At 53.2% G+C, this 16,740-nt stretch overlaps 9 protein-coding genes across 9 annotated transcripts; 5 read left to right on the top strand and 4 right to left on the bottom strand.

The window, feature by feature from the left end:
* Positions 1-221: 221 nt before the first annotated feature.
* ATEG_08548 (putative ATP dependent RNA helicase) lies at positions 222-2,344 on the top strand (the record flags this gene model as incomplete). Its single annotated transcript, XM_001217133.1, has 3 exons — positions 222-446; positions 499-2,163; positions 2,213-2,344. The coding sequence occupies 3 exons, from the start codon at positions 222-224 to the stop codon at positions 2,342-2,344; spliced, it is 2,022 nt and encodes a 673-aa protein (XP_001217134.1).
* Positions 2,345-2,803: 459 nt separating this feature from the next.
* Positions 2,804-3,752, top strand: ATEG_08547 (PITH domain-containing protein; the record flags this gene model as incomplete). The annotated part of the gene is made up of 3 exons (XM_001217132.1): positions 2,804-2,942; positions 3,031-3,142; positions 3,332-3,752. The coding sequence occupies 3 exons, from the start codon at positions 2,804-2,806 to the stop codon at positions 3,750-3,752; spliced, it is 672 nt and encodes a 223-aa protein (XP_001217133.1).
* Positions 3,753-4,110: 358 nt separating this feature from the next.
* On the bottom strand, positions 4,111-4,955 carry ATEG_08546 (ESCRT-III subunit protein VPS20; the record flags this gene model as incomplete). Its single annotated transcript, XM_001217131.1, has 3 exons — positions 4,111-4,323; positions 4,386-4,749; positions 4,912-4,955. 3 exons carry the CDS (start codon positions 4,953-4,955, stop codon positions 4,111-4,113), a joined length of 621 nt encoding a protein of 206 aa, XP_001217132.1.
* A 544-nt stretch (positions 4,956-5,499) lies between these two features.
* ATEG_08545 (putative AAA family ATPase/60S ribosome export protein Rix7) lies at positions 5,500-7,177 on the top strand (the record flags this gene model as incomplete). The annotated part of the gene is made up of 3 exons (XM_001217130.1): positions 5,500-5,619; positions 5,691-6,948; positions 7,011-7,177. 3 exons carry the CDS (start codon positions 5,500-5,502, stop codon positions 7,175-7,177), a joined length of 1,545 nt encoding a protein of 514 aa, XP_001217131.1.
* Positions 7,178-7,916: 739 nt separating this feature from the next.
* erb1 (ribosome biogenesis protein ERB1) lies at positions 7,917-10,271 on the bottom strand (the record flags this gene model as incomplete). The annotated part of the gene is made up of 1 exon (XM_001217129.1): positions 7,917-10,271. The coding sequence occupies one exon, from the start codon at positions 10,269-10,271 to the stop codon at positions 7,917-7,919; it is 2,355 nt and encodes a 784-aa protein (XP_001217130.1).
* A 391-nt stretch (positions 10,272-10,662) lies between these two features.
* ATEG_08543 (Zn(II)2Cys6 transcription factor rglT) lies at positions 10,663-11,848 on the top strand (the record flags this gene model as incomplete). Its single annotated transcript, XM_001217128.1, has 2 exons — positions 10,663-10,694; positions 10,753-11,848. The coding sequence occupies 2 exons, from the start codon at positions 10,663-10,665 to the stop codon at positions 11,846-11,848; spliced, it is 1,128 nt and encodes a 375-aa protein (XP_001217129.1).
* Positions 11,849-12,216: 368 nt separating this feature from the next.
* On the bottom strand, positions 12,217-13,720 carry ATEG_08542 (Paf1-complex subunit LEO1; the record flags this gene model as incomplete). Its single annotated transcript, XM_001217127.1, has 3 exons — positions 12,217-13,206; positions 13,264-13,444; positions 13,497-13,720. 3 exons carry the CDS (start codon positions 13,718-13,720, stop codon positions 12,217-12,219), a joined length of 1,395 nt encoding a protein of 464 aa, XP_001217128.1.
* Positions 13,721-14,580: 860 nt separating this feature from the next.
* ATEG_08541 (Mob1/phocein family protein) lies at positions 14,581-15,575 on the top strand (the record flags this gene model as incomplete). Its single annotated transcript, XM_001217126.1, has 3 exons — positions 14,581-14,812; positions 14,877-14,991; positions 15,056-15,575. 3 exons carry the CDS (start codon positions 14,581-14,583, stop codon positions 15,573-15,575), a joined length of 867 nt encoding a protein of 288 aa, XP_001217127.1.
* A 656-nt stretch (positions 15,576-16,231) lies between these two features.
* ATEG_08540 (uncharacterized protein) lies at positions 16,232-16,666 on the bottom strand (the record flags this gene model as incomplete). The annotated part of the gene is made up of 1 exon (XM_001217125.1): positions 16,232-16,666. The coding sequence occupies one exon, from the start codon at positions 16,664-16,666 to the stop codon at positions 16,232-16,234; it is 435 nt and encodes a 144-aa protein (XP_001217126.1).
* Between the last annotated feature and the right edge of the window lie 74 nt (positions 16,667-16,740).

Here is a 16,740-nt window from a genome sequence, read left to right as displayed (position 1 = left end):
GGAACGGGACGAGAGCCTTTCTATTCCCCGACATGGCAATCGAGTTGTTAGTTCTTCCAAGGTGCTGTTATCCTAGGAACTCATCTCTAAGTGCGGGAATGATCATCTAACGATTCAACTACTCGGGATGGAGGATCGGTGACTTCTCCAGCATGTTCAACCTGTTTCATCAAATCATCCTCGGATCTTCTGGCTGAAAGCTCGCATCCTTCTCAACAATCATGGCGTCAGAGTTGGACCTCGCGTCCACTTTCATTCCCTCTCTTTACAAGCCCGCTTCTCTACTTCCAATCGCGAGACACAGGCAGAGCCTGCTTTATCTCGTGGAGACATATCCTGTCACCATTGTGGTTGGACAGACTGGCAGCGGCAAGACCACGCAACTACCGCAGTATCTGGATCAAGCAGGATGGTGTGCAGATGGGAAATCCATAGCGGTCACGCAGGTAATGCCCGCTTCTGTCCTTAGTATTTTTTAGGTAGAGAAACTGACTATAGTTACAGCCGCGCCGTGTTGCGGCCACAACCGTGGCTACCAGAGTGGCCGAAGAAATGCGTTGCAAAGTTGGTGAGGAAGTAGGCTACTCGATCCGCTTCGAAGACTTGACTTCGGTATCAACAAGGATCAAATTCTTGACTGACGGGATGCTTCTTCGAGAGGCTCTTGTAGACCCTCTTCTGTCCCGGTATTCTGTAATCATGGTGGACGAGGCGCATGAGAGATCTCTTAGCACTGATATCCTCCTGGGTATTCTCAAGAAGATTTTGAAGAGACGCCCTGAGCTGAGGATCATCGTCAGCAGTGCGACCTTGCAAGCTGAAGAGTTTCTGCGCTTCTTCGCCGGTGATGAATTCAAAGAGGATTCGGACCCTAGTGAAATGGGAGGGAGTGTTGGAAGGATCATCAGCCTGGAGGGACGGATGTATCCTGTCGACATTCTTTTCCTAGAGTCCCCAGCCGAAGACTACCTGGAACGTGCTGTCAAAACGGTGTTCGATATCCATCTGCAGGAGGCAGAAGGCGACGTGTTAGTTTTCCTTACGGGTCGCGAAGAAATCGACACGGCGGTTCAGATGATTTCAGAGCGTGCTGCGACCCTGCACCCAAAGGCACCATCTCTACTACCTCTGCCACTCTACTCTGGCCTCAGCACCGATCAACAGATGTATGTTTTTGAGCCAGCCCCGGAAAATACGCGCAAGGTCATCGTGTCAACAAACATCGCCGAGGCGTCAGTCACAATCAATGGCATAGTCTACGTGGTTGATTGTGGATTCGCAAAGCTCAGAGCCTATAACCCCAGCACTGGTATCGAAACATTGACCGCAGTACCTATATCGAAAGCCGCAGCAGTTCAGCGCGCTGGTCGAGCGGGACGAACGAAACCAGGAAAGTGCTTTCGCCTCTACACACAGCAAGCATATGAGCAGCTGCCAGAAGCTACTGTCCCCGAGATCCAGCGGTCAAACTTAGCCCCTGTGATCATGCAACTCAAGGCTCTTGGTATAGATAATATAGTGCGCTTTGATTTTCTGACTTCTCCGCCTGCGGATCTTGTGATCCGTGCCTTCGAGCTTCTTTATTCTCTCGGGGCGGTGGACGACTATGCGAAGCTTACCAAGCCTCTGGGTACGCGGATGGCAGAGCTGGCAGTGGATCCGATGATGTCCAAAGTTCTGCTTTCCGCCCAGTCTTTCGGCTGTTTGAGCGAAATTCTTACCATTGCCGCCATGGTCAGCCTCCAGGGATCCGTGTGGGTGCAACATGATGGGGACAGGAAGATGGCCGAGAGCAGTCGGCGCAAGTTTGCCGTCGAAGAGGGCGATCATTTGACCTATCTTAACGTATACCAGGCATTTGTCACGAAAGGCAAGAAGGACTCCAGGTGGTGTCGGGACAACCTTCTGAATTATCGATCTATGCAACGCGCTGTAAGCGTCCGGTCTCAGCTGAAGCGGTATCTTGAACGATTCGGTATTCAAGTGGATGAAAGCCTTGCTTCCAGTTACAAACCAGCGGAACTCGGTAAACCCTCTGAGCAGATCCAAAGATGCCTCACGACTGGTTATTTTGCCCACGCAGCAAGAATGCAGCCCGATGGGACTTTTAGGACGGTTAGCGGTGGTCTTACATTGCATGCACATCCCAGCTCATTGATGTTTGTAAGTGTCTTTTTGTTTGATGCTTTGGACCTTGCTAACTGGGTGACAGAATCGAAAAGCAGACTGGGTCATCTTCCACGAAATATTGCAAACGGGCGAAAAGACGTATATTCGGGATATCACGAAGATCGAAAAAAGCTATCTTCTGGAGTATGCACCCAACTACTATAAGGTCCAATGAGGCGTGGAATTGCCGTATTGAATATAGGACCATAGACAATAATATAGAAATTATCAACTATACCAGAGATGTCTGATGTATGAAGGATGTAGAAAGAATGGCACTCGGAAGTGCGTGGGTATAAGAAGGGGAAATCCCAATTCGGCGATGCGCTCGACGTCATGAGGAACAACAGCACTTTTAGGAATGAGTAGCTTCTGTTATTGCAATTAGAAAGGAGTTGGCTGTCTGCCTGGTACGTAGACACCTCTATGTTGGTGTAAAACCAAGATATCCGGTGGTGTCCTCGCCAGTTGCCTACTCTCGCTTCGGAACGTGAAAAGTCCCGTGGTCTTTTATAGGTCTTCATCCATTTCCGCCTCTATTTACTTAGCCACTCGCTTTCATCCCAAAACACCGCATCACCAAGCTTTTTGCACCAGATAACTCACTCTTGTTCAATCTGGATTTTGCCTGAAAATGTCAGGCCACCATCACCATGACCATGGCGGACATTGCCATGGAGAGGATGGGCACGACCATTCCAATGATATCACCCCGGCCATCCAGTCCCTCCTCTACTCGCAGATTCAATTTGATTCCATCACAACGTTGAACGGTATGAGATTTATGCGTCTTAGCATCCCCTTTCCCCTGTATCTCTGGTATTACTCTTTTTTGTGACGCCGTCTGACACGGAGACTCAGAAGCAAGCCCCAAGTCCGGCGCTGCTATCGTTCAGAAAACATGGTCTGAACGACTGAACGATCAACCGGAGCTCGAAAGCGACGCGGATGAGCAACTGCTGATGTACATTCCGTATGTTGTTTCCTTTCAATACTGTCTTATCGATTATCTATCGGTCTACGTTCTTTACCCCGCCATATCAGTGGCCCTCGTTCCCACTATGTCTCAACGACAAAGTGCAACGCAGGGTCATCGAACAGGCCAACAGCGAACACAGGGAGCATCGCATTGATGTTGATACTAACTTTGCATCGATTGCAGGTTCACCGGTCAGGTCAAGGTGCATTCCATCCTCATCTATACCGCGCCAACTCCCTCTGCGCCCAAAACCTTGAAACTCTTCAAGAACCGAGATGATCTAGACTTTGCCACTGCGTCGGATCTCTCCCCCACGCAGACAGTTGAGATCCCCCAACCCGTCCCGGGTGCTGATGTTTTTGAGATCCCTCTCAACCGCGCTCATTGGAACACGACCACGTCGATCACCTTGTTCTTTGAGGACAACTGGAGTGACGGCGAGGAAGATGTGACCAAAGTCGGTTACATCGGCTTCAAAGGCCAGTTTATGGCGTTGAATCGAGAGCCGGTCAGTTTCTTGTATGAAGCGGCAGCGAACCCCGGTGACCATGTCGCTATCCAAGGAGTGAATGGTATCGGCGGGAGGATTATGCCTGGACAGTGATATCTATCTGTTCGTTGGCAACAAAGGTCCAAGTGTTGAAGCAGGCAGAAGCCCCGATGGGTGGACATACAACTTTCTGTGATGATCGTTACGAATGCATCGAATACACCGATACAACCCGATATTTGTTTAGTCCATTTTCTGGAACGCACAAATGTATAATTCCGAAAGAGATAAGCGGCCTGAATATAATTTTCAGTCTCGAGAATTTCGTATGTGCAGTTCGAGTCCAACTGTCTAACAACTAGGTCCCATGCAAGGATCTAATTACAACGCCCAATAACCACCAACGCCAAAAATGCTTTGAACGCTGCACAGGGAATGTTCCATCGATTAGCAGGTAGAATGATCGAACTAATCAAGCAGGAATCGCGGTCCGCTCTCTTGTCTTGGCTTTCGGTTGTTCCTCCGTCTCCTCGGATTCGGCCACAGCAGGTTTGGAAGGCAAGTCCGTTGGCGCGTTGGGTAGCTCGACATCCTTCTGGACCTCGCGCTGCAAGACCGCCAGCTCGTCCTCGACTTCGTCCTCGTCTTGGTTTGACAGATGACCTGCGAGCATTTGGCTGATTTCCTGTACAGCCACCGTCGAGTTAGAATCTTGAGCATTCCATAACAAGCTCCGAGTAGACCTACTTCCTGATACGCCCTGGCCTCCTCTGTCTCGCCCATCATTTGCTCCACTCCCTTGATACCGCCCATCTCCTTGTGGATTGTCTGCAGCACCTGGGTTCCCTGGCGGAGACCGAAGAGGACGTCTTTCTGGACCAGGGAGAACTCGACCTGGCTAGTCAACTGTTCCAACTGCTCCAGCTGTGCGTCGGTCTTCGAGAGGAGAGACTCCTGGTATTTCTTGCGGCGCAGGGCGAGGAGAGCCCGCTTGCGATCATTGCGAGCGAGACATTGTTTAGCGATTGCTGTCTCCCGGTCCGTGAGGTCCCTGATCCGCGTCTGATACTGTTGCAGCTTGTCCCGCTGGTTTTTAAGATCTAGAATCGCTCTGTGGTCGGCATATGTGGCGTTAGCGTATCCTCTACCACGCGGAGATTCGCAGCTGAGGGGTTCGGGGAGCGACGCTCAATTGAGTAGATAACAATCATGAATCTCTAGAGCAGGTAGGGAAGTGTATGAATAGGCGGAGATTCCCAGGATCCAGACTTACCGGTCTTGGGCCGAGATCTTATGGGAGCTGTTTGTGTTGCCCATTGTTGTTGCATATTGTCAAGGGAAGAGAGAGATGCACTGCTGGTCCGCCGATAAGCCCCCGGAATAATGACGTGGGGAAGCACTGCAATCAATGCATTTGGTATGGTATTGTAACTCGTCACGCAATTTCGTACCGATCTCCGCCTTTATTGTTGTATCAGCCGTACGTTAACTGCCGCCGGTACATCTGTTTCTCCGATGGGCGGAAGTTGTAGAAAATCCCCGGCGCAATTTCATACAACTACCGACTCCCATCTTCGCTTCTCCACGCGATTGCGTGAATAAAGTCTCTGTTCATATAGACGACATGCGTCGCGGTGGTAGACCGACCCTGCGACAGGGCCTGGATCGAGAGGTGGGTGAAACAATTCCTTCTGCGCCGAGCCCGTGCTAATATTTTTTTTTCTCCGACGAATAGGTCCACCAAGTTGTACGCAGTATCCTCGATAACCAGGAAGATAGCAATCCGAAGCGTCTGTCGGTTCCGGTTATTTATGACCGCATCAGAAGGTCAAACTCGAGTTTGAACAGAAAGCCCAAGCGCATGCTTGAGGACAGCATCGAGCGGGTCGTCGAAGTAATCAAAGCGGACGAGATCGGCGAGGATGAAAACGACTCGGTAGATGGGGACTTTGAGGGATTGGAGGAGGAGAAGCCAGTCTTGGTATGGACATACTTTTTCGTCTTCCGGCCTTGTTTACAGTTGAGTTGGGGTAGAACGACTGACTGTAACAGGAATCCAACAGCCTAAACAAGAGCATTGTGGGCATGTGGAATACAACCTCGAAGCAGCAGAAGCCGAGTGAACCTCCCACCACCGATACTGCAACTCCCGCGCCCACGTCAAGCAAACGGCGCCAGCACGGAGGAGAATCTCATTCCTCCAAACGTCGCAAGGCGGAGGCTAACATTGACCGGTCCCCTCCGACGCATGTGAGTCTCGCAGACCTGGGTGGATTAGACGATGTGATCGAAGACCTCGGAGATCTGGTCATCCTCCCCATGACTCGTCCACAAGTGTACATGTCGTCGAATGTGCAACCTCCCCGAGGTGTTCTGCTGCATGGTCCGCCTGGTTGCGGAAAGACCATGATTGCAAATGCCTTCGCGGCCGAACTAGGTGTCCCGTTTATCTCTATATCAGCCCCATCAATCGTCTCGGGAATGTCAGGAGAATCAGAGAAGGCCCTCCGGGAACATTTCGAAGAGGCCAAGCGGTTAGCCCCTTGCCTCATATTCATCGATGAAATCGACGCCATCACACCAAAGCGAGAAAGCGCGCAACGAGAAATGGAGAAGAGAATCGTCGCTCAGCTTCTGACATGTATGGACGACTTAGCGCTCGACAAGACCGATGGAAAGCCGGTGATTGTACTGGCGGCGACCAACCGCCCAGATAGCCTGGATGCCGCCCTGCGGCGAGGAGGACGCTTCGACAAGGAAATAAACATGACCGTACCGTCGGAGCCTGTTAGAGAGAAGATCCTTCGTGCCCTCACCCGCAAGATGGTCCTTGCGGACGACTTAGACTTCAAGACCCTGGCCAAACGCACGCCCGGCTTCGTCGGCGCGGATCTGAACGATCTGGTGTCCACCGCCGGCTCTACCGCCATCAAGAGATACCTGGACATCCTCAAGTCCAATAGTGGAGACGATATGGATATTGAAGATAGCGACGATCTCAGTCCTAAAGTCAAAGAACTGCGCCGCCTCATCACCCACGCGAAAGAATCTCCGATTGGAGACGAATCCCAGGTCGTGCACGTCTCCAACGCTGACTTCTTCACGGCGCTCCCCAAGATCCAGCCTTCCTCCAAGCGCGAAGGCTTCGCCACGATCCCCGACACGACCTGGGCAGACATCGGCGCCTTGGGCGGCGTCCGCGACGAACTCTCGACCGCCATCGTCGAGCCGATCAAGAACCCCGAAATCTACGCCAGCGTGGGTATCACCGCGCCCACCGGCGTGCTCCTCTGGGGTCCTCCAGGCTGCGGTAAGACGCTCCTGGCGAAGGCGGTGGCCAACGAGTCGCGCGCCAACTTCATCAGCGTCAAGGGCCCCGAGCTCCTCAACAAATACGTCGGAGAATCAGAGCGGGCGGTGCGCCAGGTCTTTGTCCGCGCGCGCTCGTCCATCCCCTGCGTCATCTTCTTCGACGAACTGGACGCGCTCGTGCCGCGCCGCGACGACACGCTCTCCGAGGCGTCCGCCCGCGTGGTTAACACCCCTGCTCACCGAGCTCGACGGCCTGGGCAGCAGTCGCCAGGGCATCTACGTGATCGCGGCCACGAACCGTCCCGACATCATCGACCCGGCCATGCTGCGGCCCGGCCGGCTGGAGACGCTCCTCTTCGTCAACCTGCCGAGTCCGCTGGAGCGGGCGGAGATCATGCAGACGCTGGTGCGGAACCTCCCCATCGAGTTCAACGAGGACCTCCGCCGACTGGCCGAGGAGTGCGAAGGGTTCAGCGGTGCGGATCTCGGCAGTTTGCTCCGTCGCGCCGGTTACTCCGCCATCAAGAGACGGGATACCATCAAGCTGGAGGACTTTGTTGCGGCCAAGGCCTTCATTCGTCCCAGCGTTACGGACCTCAAGAAGTACGAGAAGTTGCGCAGGGATTGGAGTGGGGGTGTTGTTTGATACCGATCTCCTTTGGCTTTATAGATGCAGCTTTTCGCTTCTTATACACATATTTTTGGGCGTGGCTTTGGGAAAAGTTACTATAGAGCTATGATAATGATGTTAATGACAATGCTGGGCATTCGCCAGGTTGCATGGCTTTCTCTGATCATCATCGACGGGAGAGACTGGAGGGTAAGGTGGGATGATGGTGACGGCAAACTTTTTGTAATGGATATCTAAGACTAGAACTATGCACACCAAACGCCTCATGTAGATATATAGCACAGTACATTGACCGCAGGCAGAAAACACCACCTGCTGGAAAGCTCGATGCAAGATTACATCCACAACCGACAGGTGCCATCTGCACCCGCACTGACACACCAGGCTTCCCGAGGATGCCAGTCAACATCCAGCACGCCCAGCTCGCCGGTGATCTTGTGGCCCTTGAGCACCTTGAGGGGCACGATGCTGGCGTTGCTGAGCATATCACCGGTGACGCTGCCGTGGAAGATCTGGAGGGAGCCGTCATCACTGGCGTCCGCGAACAAGGGGTAACGACCGCCGGGGTGGAACTTGACGGAGCGGATTGCCTTGCGATGGTACCGCAGGGTCTTGTAGGGGCGCTGCGACAGCTCCAGATCATGCCAGAGTAGACGGCGATCGTAGGAACCAACGATGATGTTGTCGCCGCCGGCAGCGGTAGAGGAAGTCGGGTGGATGTCGAAGGAGGAGATCCAGCGCGCACCGGGCTGGACGATCTTGACGAGAAGCTGGCGGGAGAGATCGTAGGCGCGGATGGTGCGCTGGTTCGCAACAAACAGGATAGGCTTCGAGGGGTGGAAATGGGCCGTCTGGGGAGGACCACCGCCCTTGATACGCTTGCGGAAGGGGAACTGGGTCAAGTGCTTGGAAAGAGTATGGATGGAGATGGCCACGGAAGCCGGCGTGGAGGATCCGGGGCACACTGTGACGAAGTAATCACCGCGACGATGCCACGACAGAGTCTTGACCACGTATCGGAGAGGGATGACGGCGCATACACCGGAGTCCGCAAGCGCAGCAGAAGGACGGATCCATTGTGGCGGAGTGTTCTTCTTGTTCTCCTCGGCGGCAGTGGGAGGAGGTCTCGACGCCGCATAACCCCAGCCTGCGTCGATAAGTTCCAGGCTAGCCTTCTCCAGCTCCGGGTCGACAATCGGGGGCACGGCAAGGAAAATGTCATCGCCAACACCAGCAGCAAGGACCACAGCGTCCTTACCCGGCCTCCAGCGAACAACGTTGACAGCGTCCTCGTCGCTCAACTTGACAGTCCACAACTGACGGCCAGTGAGCAGCTCCCAAACGCGAAGAGTACCATCGTCGCCACCAGTTGCAAGCCAGACGCCAGACGGGTCGACGGAGACGGTCCGCACACGACCTTTGTGTCCCCTGAACACTGTGGCACAGGTGGTTGGAAAGGGCTTCAGTTCTTCCGGGCTGGGAAGTTTTGGCAGGAGACTCTCGGGGTCGATATTCAGCTTGCTCCGACGAACACGAGGGGCGAGGTAAAGATCCAGGCAACGTTCGAACTTTTCCTTGACGAAATTCTCGTAGCCAGGAACCTTCCGAAGAGAGCCAAAGTCGTTGGGGAGAAACTCTTGCTCCCGGTCTTCGGGATCGGTTTCCTCCCATGCCTTGCGCTCCTTCTTGTCGGGGAGATACTCGGGAGGCGGATGATAGCTCTCCTCGTAACCAGGAGGAGGAAGCTTGGGAGCCGGAACATGCATGGGATGATCGGGTCTCTCTGCTTCATCGGCCCACAGGTCGTAGTTGATAACATCCTTGTCCTCATCCTCCTCCGTGGGGGGCTTGTACGGCAAGATACGCCCTTCCTTGATGGCTTTCACGATCTTCATGACCCGCTTCGCTTCGTGCTTAGAAGGCACAAACCGGCGCTTAGGTTCGGGCGCAGCACTCAATGGCATGATTTCCTGCTTGTTAGAGAACCACTCCATCAAGGGCTCATACGGATCGTAGCCCTCCTCAGGAATTTCGTTCATCTGCACCTTGCGCAACAGCTCCAATTCATCCTGGCTCAACTCGAGCGGCTTTCCAGTAGAAGGATCGGTAAGGCCGGTCCATCCCTTCGGAATTTCAATGCTATCAAGCAGCGCATCGAGAGCCTCGCCTTTGGCAGGGCGCATGATTTTCTTCCCGTTGATGTCATAACCGATGTGAGGATATTCGTCGTAGAACTTGAGGGGAATGTTACCGATGGTGTTCGCATTTTCGTCAACATCAGAGTAGTCCGAGTTGTCGTCCGGGTTAATTTCGTCGTAGATGTAACGGTCTTCACCATTGGCGTCTTTTTCGATGCGGAAGTTGGGCTGTTCATCCTCGCTAGAGCTTTCATCGTCCGCTTGAGGGCCATCCACCGCGGTACTGGCCGATTTTTTCTTGGGTTCTTCTCCATCAGACGGGATCTCATCACTATCCAGCTCTTCTTCGTCTTCATCGTCCTCGTCACTGAATTCGTCCACTAATTCGACTTCGGAATCATCTTCGTCGCTCGACAGCTCGTTCGCATTGTCCGACAGAGCACCGTCGAGGTTTTCTGCGTTGAGTTCGTCTCCGGAAAACACACCAGCCTCCTCCTCAACATCGCGAGTGACAGCCTTGCGCTTCTTCGAAACCTTAGAAGCATTCACCATGGTGAAGGAATGCCGGAAATTCGCGACTTGTTGAGTAAACAGCAACTGGAGACTTTTTTTCGTTTCTTCCACTTTTTTTTCTTGGGGCCCGAGATATGCTGGGTGACCGCCCACGTGACACACCGCCCTCGATCTCATCTTATCGGGGCGCTTTCCGTCGATGTTATTCTTCTCATCCCACCATCGACTCGCTGACATTCAGGGTCTACTTGATACTCCCTCGTGTCTGCTTGATTAGTATCCAGGATGCAGACCGCTAGCTCTGATTGGAATACTCTACTTCCGAACCCGGTAGATGGCTTCAGTAACTCCGACACCGCAGGATGCTCAGCTCCATCAATAAAGAGGCATGCGGCCTGCGATGAATGCAGTATGTGCTTTGTCTTTCAATATGATGCTTTGGAAGATCCAAGTCCTAATTCTGTGCGCGCTAATTAGGGAAAAAGAAGTTGAAATGCTCCGGAGAGTTGACGGGCTGTAGCCGATGTCTCAAGCAGTCTTTGGTCTGCCACTACTCGATACAAAAGCAGATGGGGAGGCCACCAAAGAAACGGGCCCGCGAAGACGACAGCGATTTAGGCCTATTCAACATTCCAAACGGCAGTGATCTGTTGCCGGAATTGAATGATCCTCTATGCGGACTTCCAGACTTGAGTACCTTGGGTACAGACGCAACAGCTATTGCGGATGTTGCGTACATCTGGCCCCCAGTCTACACTGCTCCATCGGGCCACGCGCAACCAATCCCTCACCTATTCTCTACAGATGAGAACCATAATCATTCCTCGCAATCAGGAGCTGCGAAACTCACCACCCCTATTCCTCAGACAATCAGCCCGTGGCCTGACTTCTCGAGTGTATCGGCCGCCACATCTACCCCGGCCATGCTCCCGCCAGATCTATCCCAGATGGCATCGGCTCCCTTTACTCCAGGAAGCAACGACTCTGACAATCAATGCACCTGCTTGCACTATCTCTACCTCTGTCTCAGTCACCTTTCCTCCCTCGCTCCCTTTCCGATATCCCAACACACCGTATGTTCTTTGTACATTGGCGCAAAGACCGCGCAAAGGGTACTTCGCTGCCAGACCTGTCCGCTGAAATTTGCAACGGCCATGCAAAATGTCATGTTCACAGGGACCCTGTTAAATGTCCTGGGCGACACCTGGCTGCGGGTGTCAAAGGCCGATGCCGTAGAGCTTGGCAAGCAGACCGCCCCGCCAGCTTATGTGGCCCATGTCGCCAAGAACTCGCCCAACCCGACGGAAACTTGGAAGGACTGGCTGCGACAGACGGTCCGGAGCGGCGTTACCGGGGTCCCAGCTGATCCTGCGGGTTCGGCGAAATGCGCCGATTCTCCTAGCTTACTCTCCCTTATTGAGGAAATGGAGAACCGGCAGCGGAGCTGGCACGAAGACCGCCCGGCGCACTTCCCGCCTGTGATGGTGGAAACGCGTTCCAAAGATCAACGTGATGAGCAGGACGTGTTATGTCTACGAGTGGCCAGAAGTGCCCGGGAAGTGATTGCAAAGTTTGACTTTCAACCACATGAATTCCCGAATGGTGTAGTTCCCTGAGTTACCGAGTGTTCTTGACGACTTTATGTGATATGCTTCATGGAAGGGCCGGCGTTGGCGTGGGAAGATAGCGGATTAAGCAGGCGTGTGGTTTTTGTGGTTCGAGACATACGTTCCAGCATCATGCCAGCTCATTGAGCTCAATTTTCTATTGCTGATCATAAATACCCTGTGAGCAATGAACCCATTTATATTTCATATCTTCAAGTACATGCAGAATAGAAGACCACTTGTTCGCTGTACACGGTCACCAAGAAAGCGACGTAAATATCAAGGACAATCATTACCATAGAGAAGCAAGTTTCATAGAGACATGGAGCAAGATAATGCAAGAGAGGAAGTTGATGGTCGATCTGATGTGACATAACTTATTCTTCATCATCATCCTCCACGATGAAGCGGTTCTTCTTCCGCACCGGTGGAGTTCCTGCAGCGCCACCTTCAGGAGATGCTCGTCTCTCTTTAGTCCGAGCGGGAGCTTCCTCTTCCTCGCCTTCCGCATCCATGTCTTCGTCTTCGAGGATATCCTCGTCCTCCTCGTCGTCAACGACTTCAGGCTCTTCATCGCTGCCAACAAGGAAGCCATCATCTTCATCATATTCATCCTCCCTCGTGCGGCCACGACGGTCGTAGTCTTCCTCATCATCGGTATAGATCTCCCCGCGGCGGTTGGGCCGACGAGGCTTCTTGGCCCGGGGTCTCGAAAGCAAGTCGTCATCTTCCAATCCACCCACAGTAAGTCCAGCACCTCCTGTACGGCCATACCCGCGACGGCTGCCACGGTCCAGCTCCCGTTCTTGGAGCTGCTGCCGACGACGCGCGGCCTTCAATTTCTCTCGCTCGGCCAGTTCTGCCTGGCGTTTCGCCAACTCGGGATCCTCCTTCACTTCGATAACCGGTGCGGAGCCGTCCACCGTCTTCTTGCCACCCCGCGCGGCGGCAGCCAACGACTCTTGGAGTCGCTGCACGGCATCATCGGTTTCTACAGCCGTGGGATACACCGTGAGACCGTGAGTCAGATGCGATGTCAGTCTAAACACGGATGATGTCTCCGCCGCGGCACCCAGGTAAACATGAGAGTCCAGTTTCGTGTCGTAGTCTCCGGATTTGTTCAGAGGTGCAAGAGGTTTGGTGGAGATTCTGTATTGTTCCTTGGGCGCCGAAGCCAGTTGAAGCGTCATGGAGCCATCTTCCCAGCGAATGATACGAGCGTTGGACTGGAGAAGCTCTTCGTTGTTTGGGTCGTGTCGCCAACAAAGAGACGTCGCTGCGGTCGAGAACGGGGGTGCAACATAAGTCTCGGGGTTGAACTCCTCGGTTTCTACCGACAAGAAATGAGGGACGGGCATTGTGTATATCTGCGGGTCGAATGGTTAGTCACGCATCCACGTCGTGAGGTTAATTTCCTTGCGCACCTCGCCGTTGGATGTTAAGGGTTCGGGTGCCCGGCCCAAACTCAAGTCCATAATGTTCACTGTTTCCTGGTAGTCTCCCTCGCCGCCAGCTTCATAATCCATGCGCTCGCCAGCTCGGTCGTATCGTTCCATATCATCTCCCGAGTCGAGTTCCTCGTCGTCCAATGTCCGGTGCGGTTGTCTAATGCAGTATTAGGAGGGCAATTTGGGATTGAAACGATGGTCAACCATACTCAGTGTCATTTCCAAATCCGCCGTCCGACCCATCTGATCCGAAGAGATCAGCGTCGTCATCATCCATATTCATATTTCCCGTGTCGGAGGCAACGGGGCTTTGATCGCGCGCGGCGGATCCATTGTGTTCACTTCTTTGTTCACTTCCGGATGGGCTGGCAGGCTGACCAGCGCCTGCGCTACGTCCCGGACGGCGAACAACCTCCTCGTCGGACGAAGACATGATCAAGGAGTGTATGTGTTCTGGTCGAGGAAATGTCGAGGGCGCGTCAAGATCCTCGTGGAGAGTGGAGGGGAGGGGAGAAAAGGTCCGAAGGATACGATGTAGAAAGTCTCCTCTGACGGTTCTCAATCCCCGACTGACAGAGATTTCAATTGGGAGGGATACCAGGGGAAGAGAGATAGTCGCAAGATAGATATATCGGATGATCAAAAGACCGCGGAGCTTTGCTGGACCTCTCGTCGGAACCAAATGATCCGCTCCGGCCTCAAGGGGGCTTAGCGGCGGAACAGCTCCAAGGGGGCCAGACCAAAAGAGAGAATCGGATACCGTCTTTCTCTCCAGAGGGCCATCCTTCTTCTCTACTACTCCCTCTCCTCTCTCGTTCTCTCTTTTCTCGCATCTTTCTCTCCGTGCTATCCTTCTCTCATCTTCACCTCTTCGTCGGTCGTGTTCAACCCCCTCTCCACCATCATGGCGACCTTCCTCCAGAGCGTGTAAGTACTTGGTCCTGATTTCCCCCCTCTTCGTGCATCAACATCTTGTGCTCCCGTTGTCCCCCTAAATGCCACAGACCTGCAAGAACCATGCGCCTCCAAAGTATAAATACCATGTTTCCCCTTCATCTCCATCCCCTATCCGATCTATTAACGTTTATTTCCACTCTATTGCTTCCTCGTTGCATCTCGTGTCAACATTCCCCCCTTCTCTGCTCCCCTCCCCCTACATTGATTGATATATTTCCCCACATCGTTCTACGCCGCCCACGAGTCGAAAACTGACCTATCATTCGATTGGCTTTCAGCCGCCAAGGATTCGGCAGAGGCAATAACAACAAGAACAACAACAATAACGCCCCGAAGATGAACAATGGAAGTCCGGCTCCTTCTCCAGTTGCTCAAACGCCCCAGGCGGGTGCCGTACCCAACTCCCCGTCGCACTCCGCGAACATGGACAACCCTCTCCCTTATGATCCCGATGCTCCCAAGTACTTCTTCCAGGAGAAATATGCCCCCTTGAATGTGAAGGGTAACTTCTTGACCTTGTGTGCCTGTCCCAAGAACGTTGAGCTGGGAGAATGGTTGGCTCATCAGAGTAAGTCTTCTGATGACCTCTTCGGTACCCGTCGCGTCCCTGTTTGCTCATGCTCCATGTACAGTTGTCGAACAATACCGTCTCTTGCATGGCATGCTCCAGGTCATCCAGGAAGTCAATGGGGTCACTGGCCTCCCCATCTGCAATGAAGCCACTTGCCCCACCATGTCCGCTGGCCGGTAAGTCATGGGTCGCCCCGATAATAATCGATCCAAACCCTCCCACTAACATTCGCTTCCTTAGTCTGACCTACACCTGGCTTGTGGATGGCCGTGCCGCCAAGATCTCCGCTCCCAAGTTCATCAACCGCGTGGAGAAGTGGATTGTCAGCAAGATTCATGACCCTGTCATGTTCCCTACCGATAAGGTGACCGGCGTCCCGGAAACTTTCGCGCTCAATGAAGTCGCCAGTACCAACCCTCCCAGCCCGGCTGCTGCCTCCAATGGAGAAGAATGGATTGGCAAGTCCAGCGGTTTCCCTCCAACCTTCTATAAGGACTGCCAAGGCATCATGAAGCAGATGTTCCGCTGCTACGCCCATCTGTATCACGCGCATTGGCTCAACCCGTTCTGGCACATCAACAAGCACGATATCCTGAACATGTGCTTCGTCCATTTCGTCACCGTGGCCAAATACTACCGACTGGTGTCCGACAAGGAAATGGAGCCCATGCAGCCCCTGATCGATCTTTTCATCAAGCAGCAGAGGATCCCCCCTGAGGCCCTGGCTGGTGGTCACTGGGGCCAGCCCAGTTCTAGCTGAGCTAGGATTGAGCTCTTCTTACTGCGTTCGCTGACAAATAATTTGTCTTCTGACCTGGCGTTGGAACCTGATTTTCTTCGTTTCTCCCGGATCTTACGGTTTATGCGTCTTTTAGTCCATCCTTGGTCTTGTGCGATGCATCCACCAAGTGTTGAGGATTTGAGCATTGAGCATGCGGTGTGAATATTTATTCGTGTTTCCCTGCATATTCCCTGTCACGACCTATTTCGTCGAGTTTACAATGATCAGAGCGGTTGTTTTGGCCTAGATAAAACAGAAGTGCATACCACCATCATGTTGGTCGAAATCTGTGATTTTACCTTAAACTAGCGACGTGAATGATGGCCTTGAATTAGCTTCACCGAGTATGAACAATGAATAATTCTGACATCTCTGGTTCGGCGTAGCAAAATCATACATGCGAGATTCCCATGTACGCGTCTCGAATACGCTTCCTCCGAAATCGACCTGACCCCGATTCCAGTTCTGACGGCTGATCGGTCGGACTGATTCCCGCGACGACGGCGGGGTATGTAAAGCTGCTTGTTCCTGATTCTGTAGGGTGCGCCGATGATCAGATCGTACTTGTTCGTATCAACCGCTCATTAAACATTAAATTCCGTGGGTGAACCCCAAGTGGCTTCAGTCCCAAGGGTTCACAGGTAGACGCCATCTTGTTCCGGATCAGGTCCGCGCGGGAACTCTGCAGCAGAGTTCTGAGGCGCCGCGTTTCCAGTATCATCCGCACTCCCATTGATAGCTGGAGCTCCCTCATCCTTGGCCTCGCTCGCGGGACTCTCCTCAATCCATCGCTGACCCCGGCTCTCAACCTCTGCCTTCAACAACATGATCCTGTCCGTCATGGAGGTCATCACGCCCTCATTTTCGGAAATGTAGCCCCCGAGCTCCCGTTTCTCATCTTCGGTGTCGCATGACTCGGCCACGAATGTTTGCAGCTCGGCATTGGAACGTCGCAAGTGGGCGATGGAGTTTCGGAGTTCGGTGACTTTGGCGTAGACGACTGAGAGTGGAAGCTCCTTGATGGCTTCAGCGAAAGCGTCCAGGGTGATTGGGGCGGATTCCCCTGACATTTTGAAGTCCTTTTGCTTTTCTTATGATGTGGGGAGTGGATGTGACGGTTCTTGTTCCTGTCGATGTCGTTATC

The sequence above is a fragment of the Aspergillus terreus genome, genomic scaffold, assembly GCF_000149615.1.
Source record: "Aspergillus terreus NIH2624 scaffold_13 genomic scaffold, whole genome shotgun sequence".
Lineage (NCBI taxonomy): Eukaryota > Fungi > Ascomycota > Eurotiomycetes > Eurotiales > Aspergillaceae > Aspergillus > Aspergillus terreus.
This window is presented reverse-complemented; position numbering and strand designations above follow the sequence as displayed.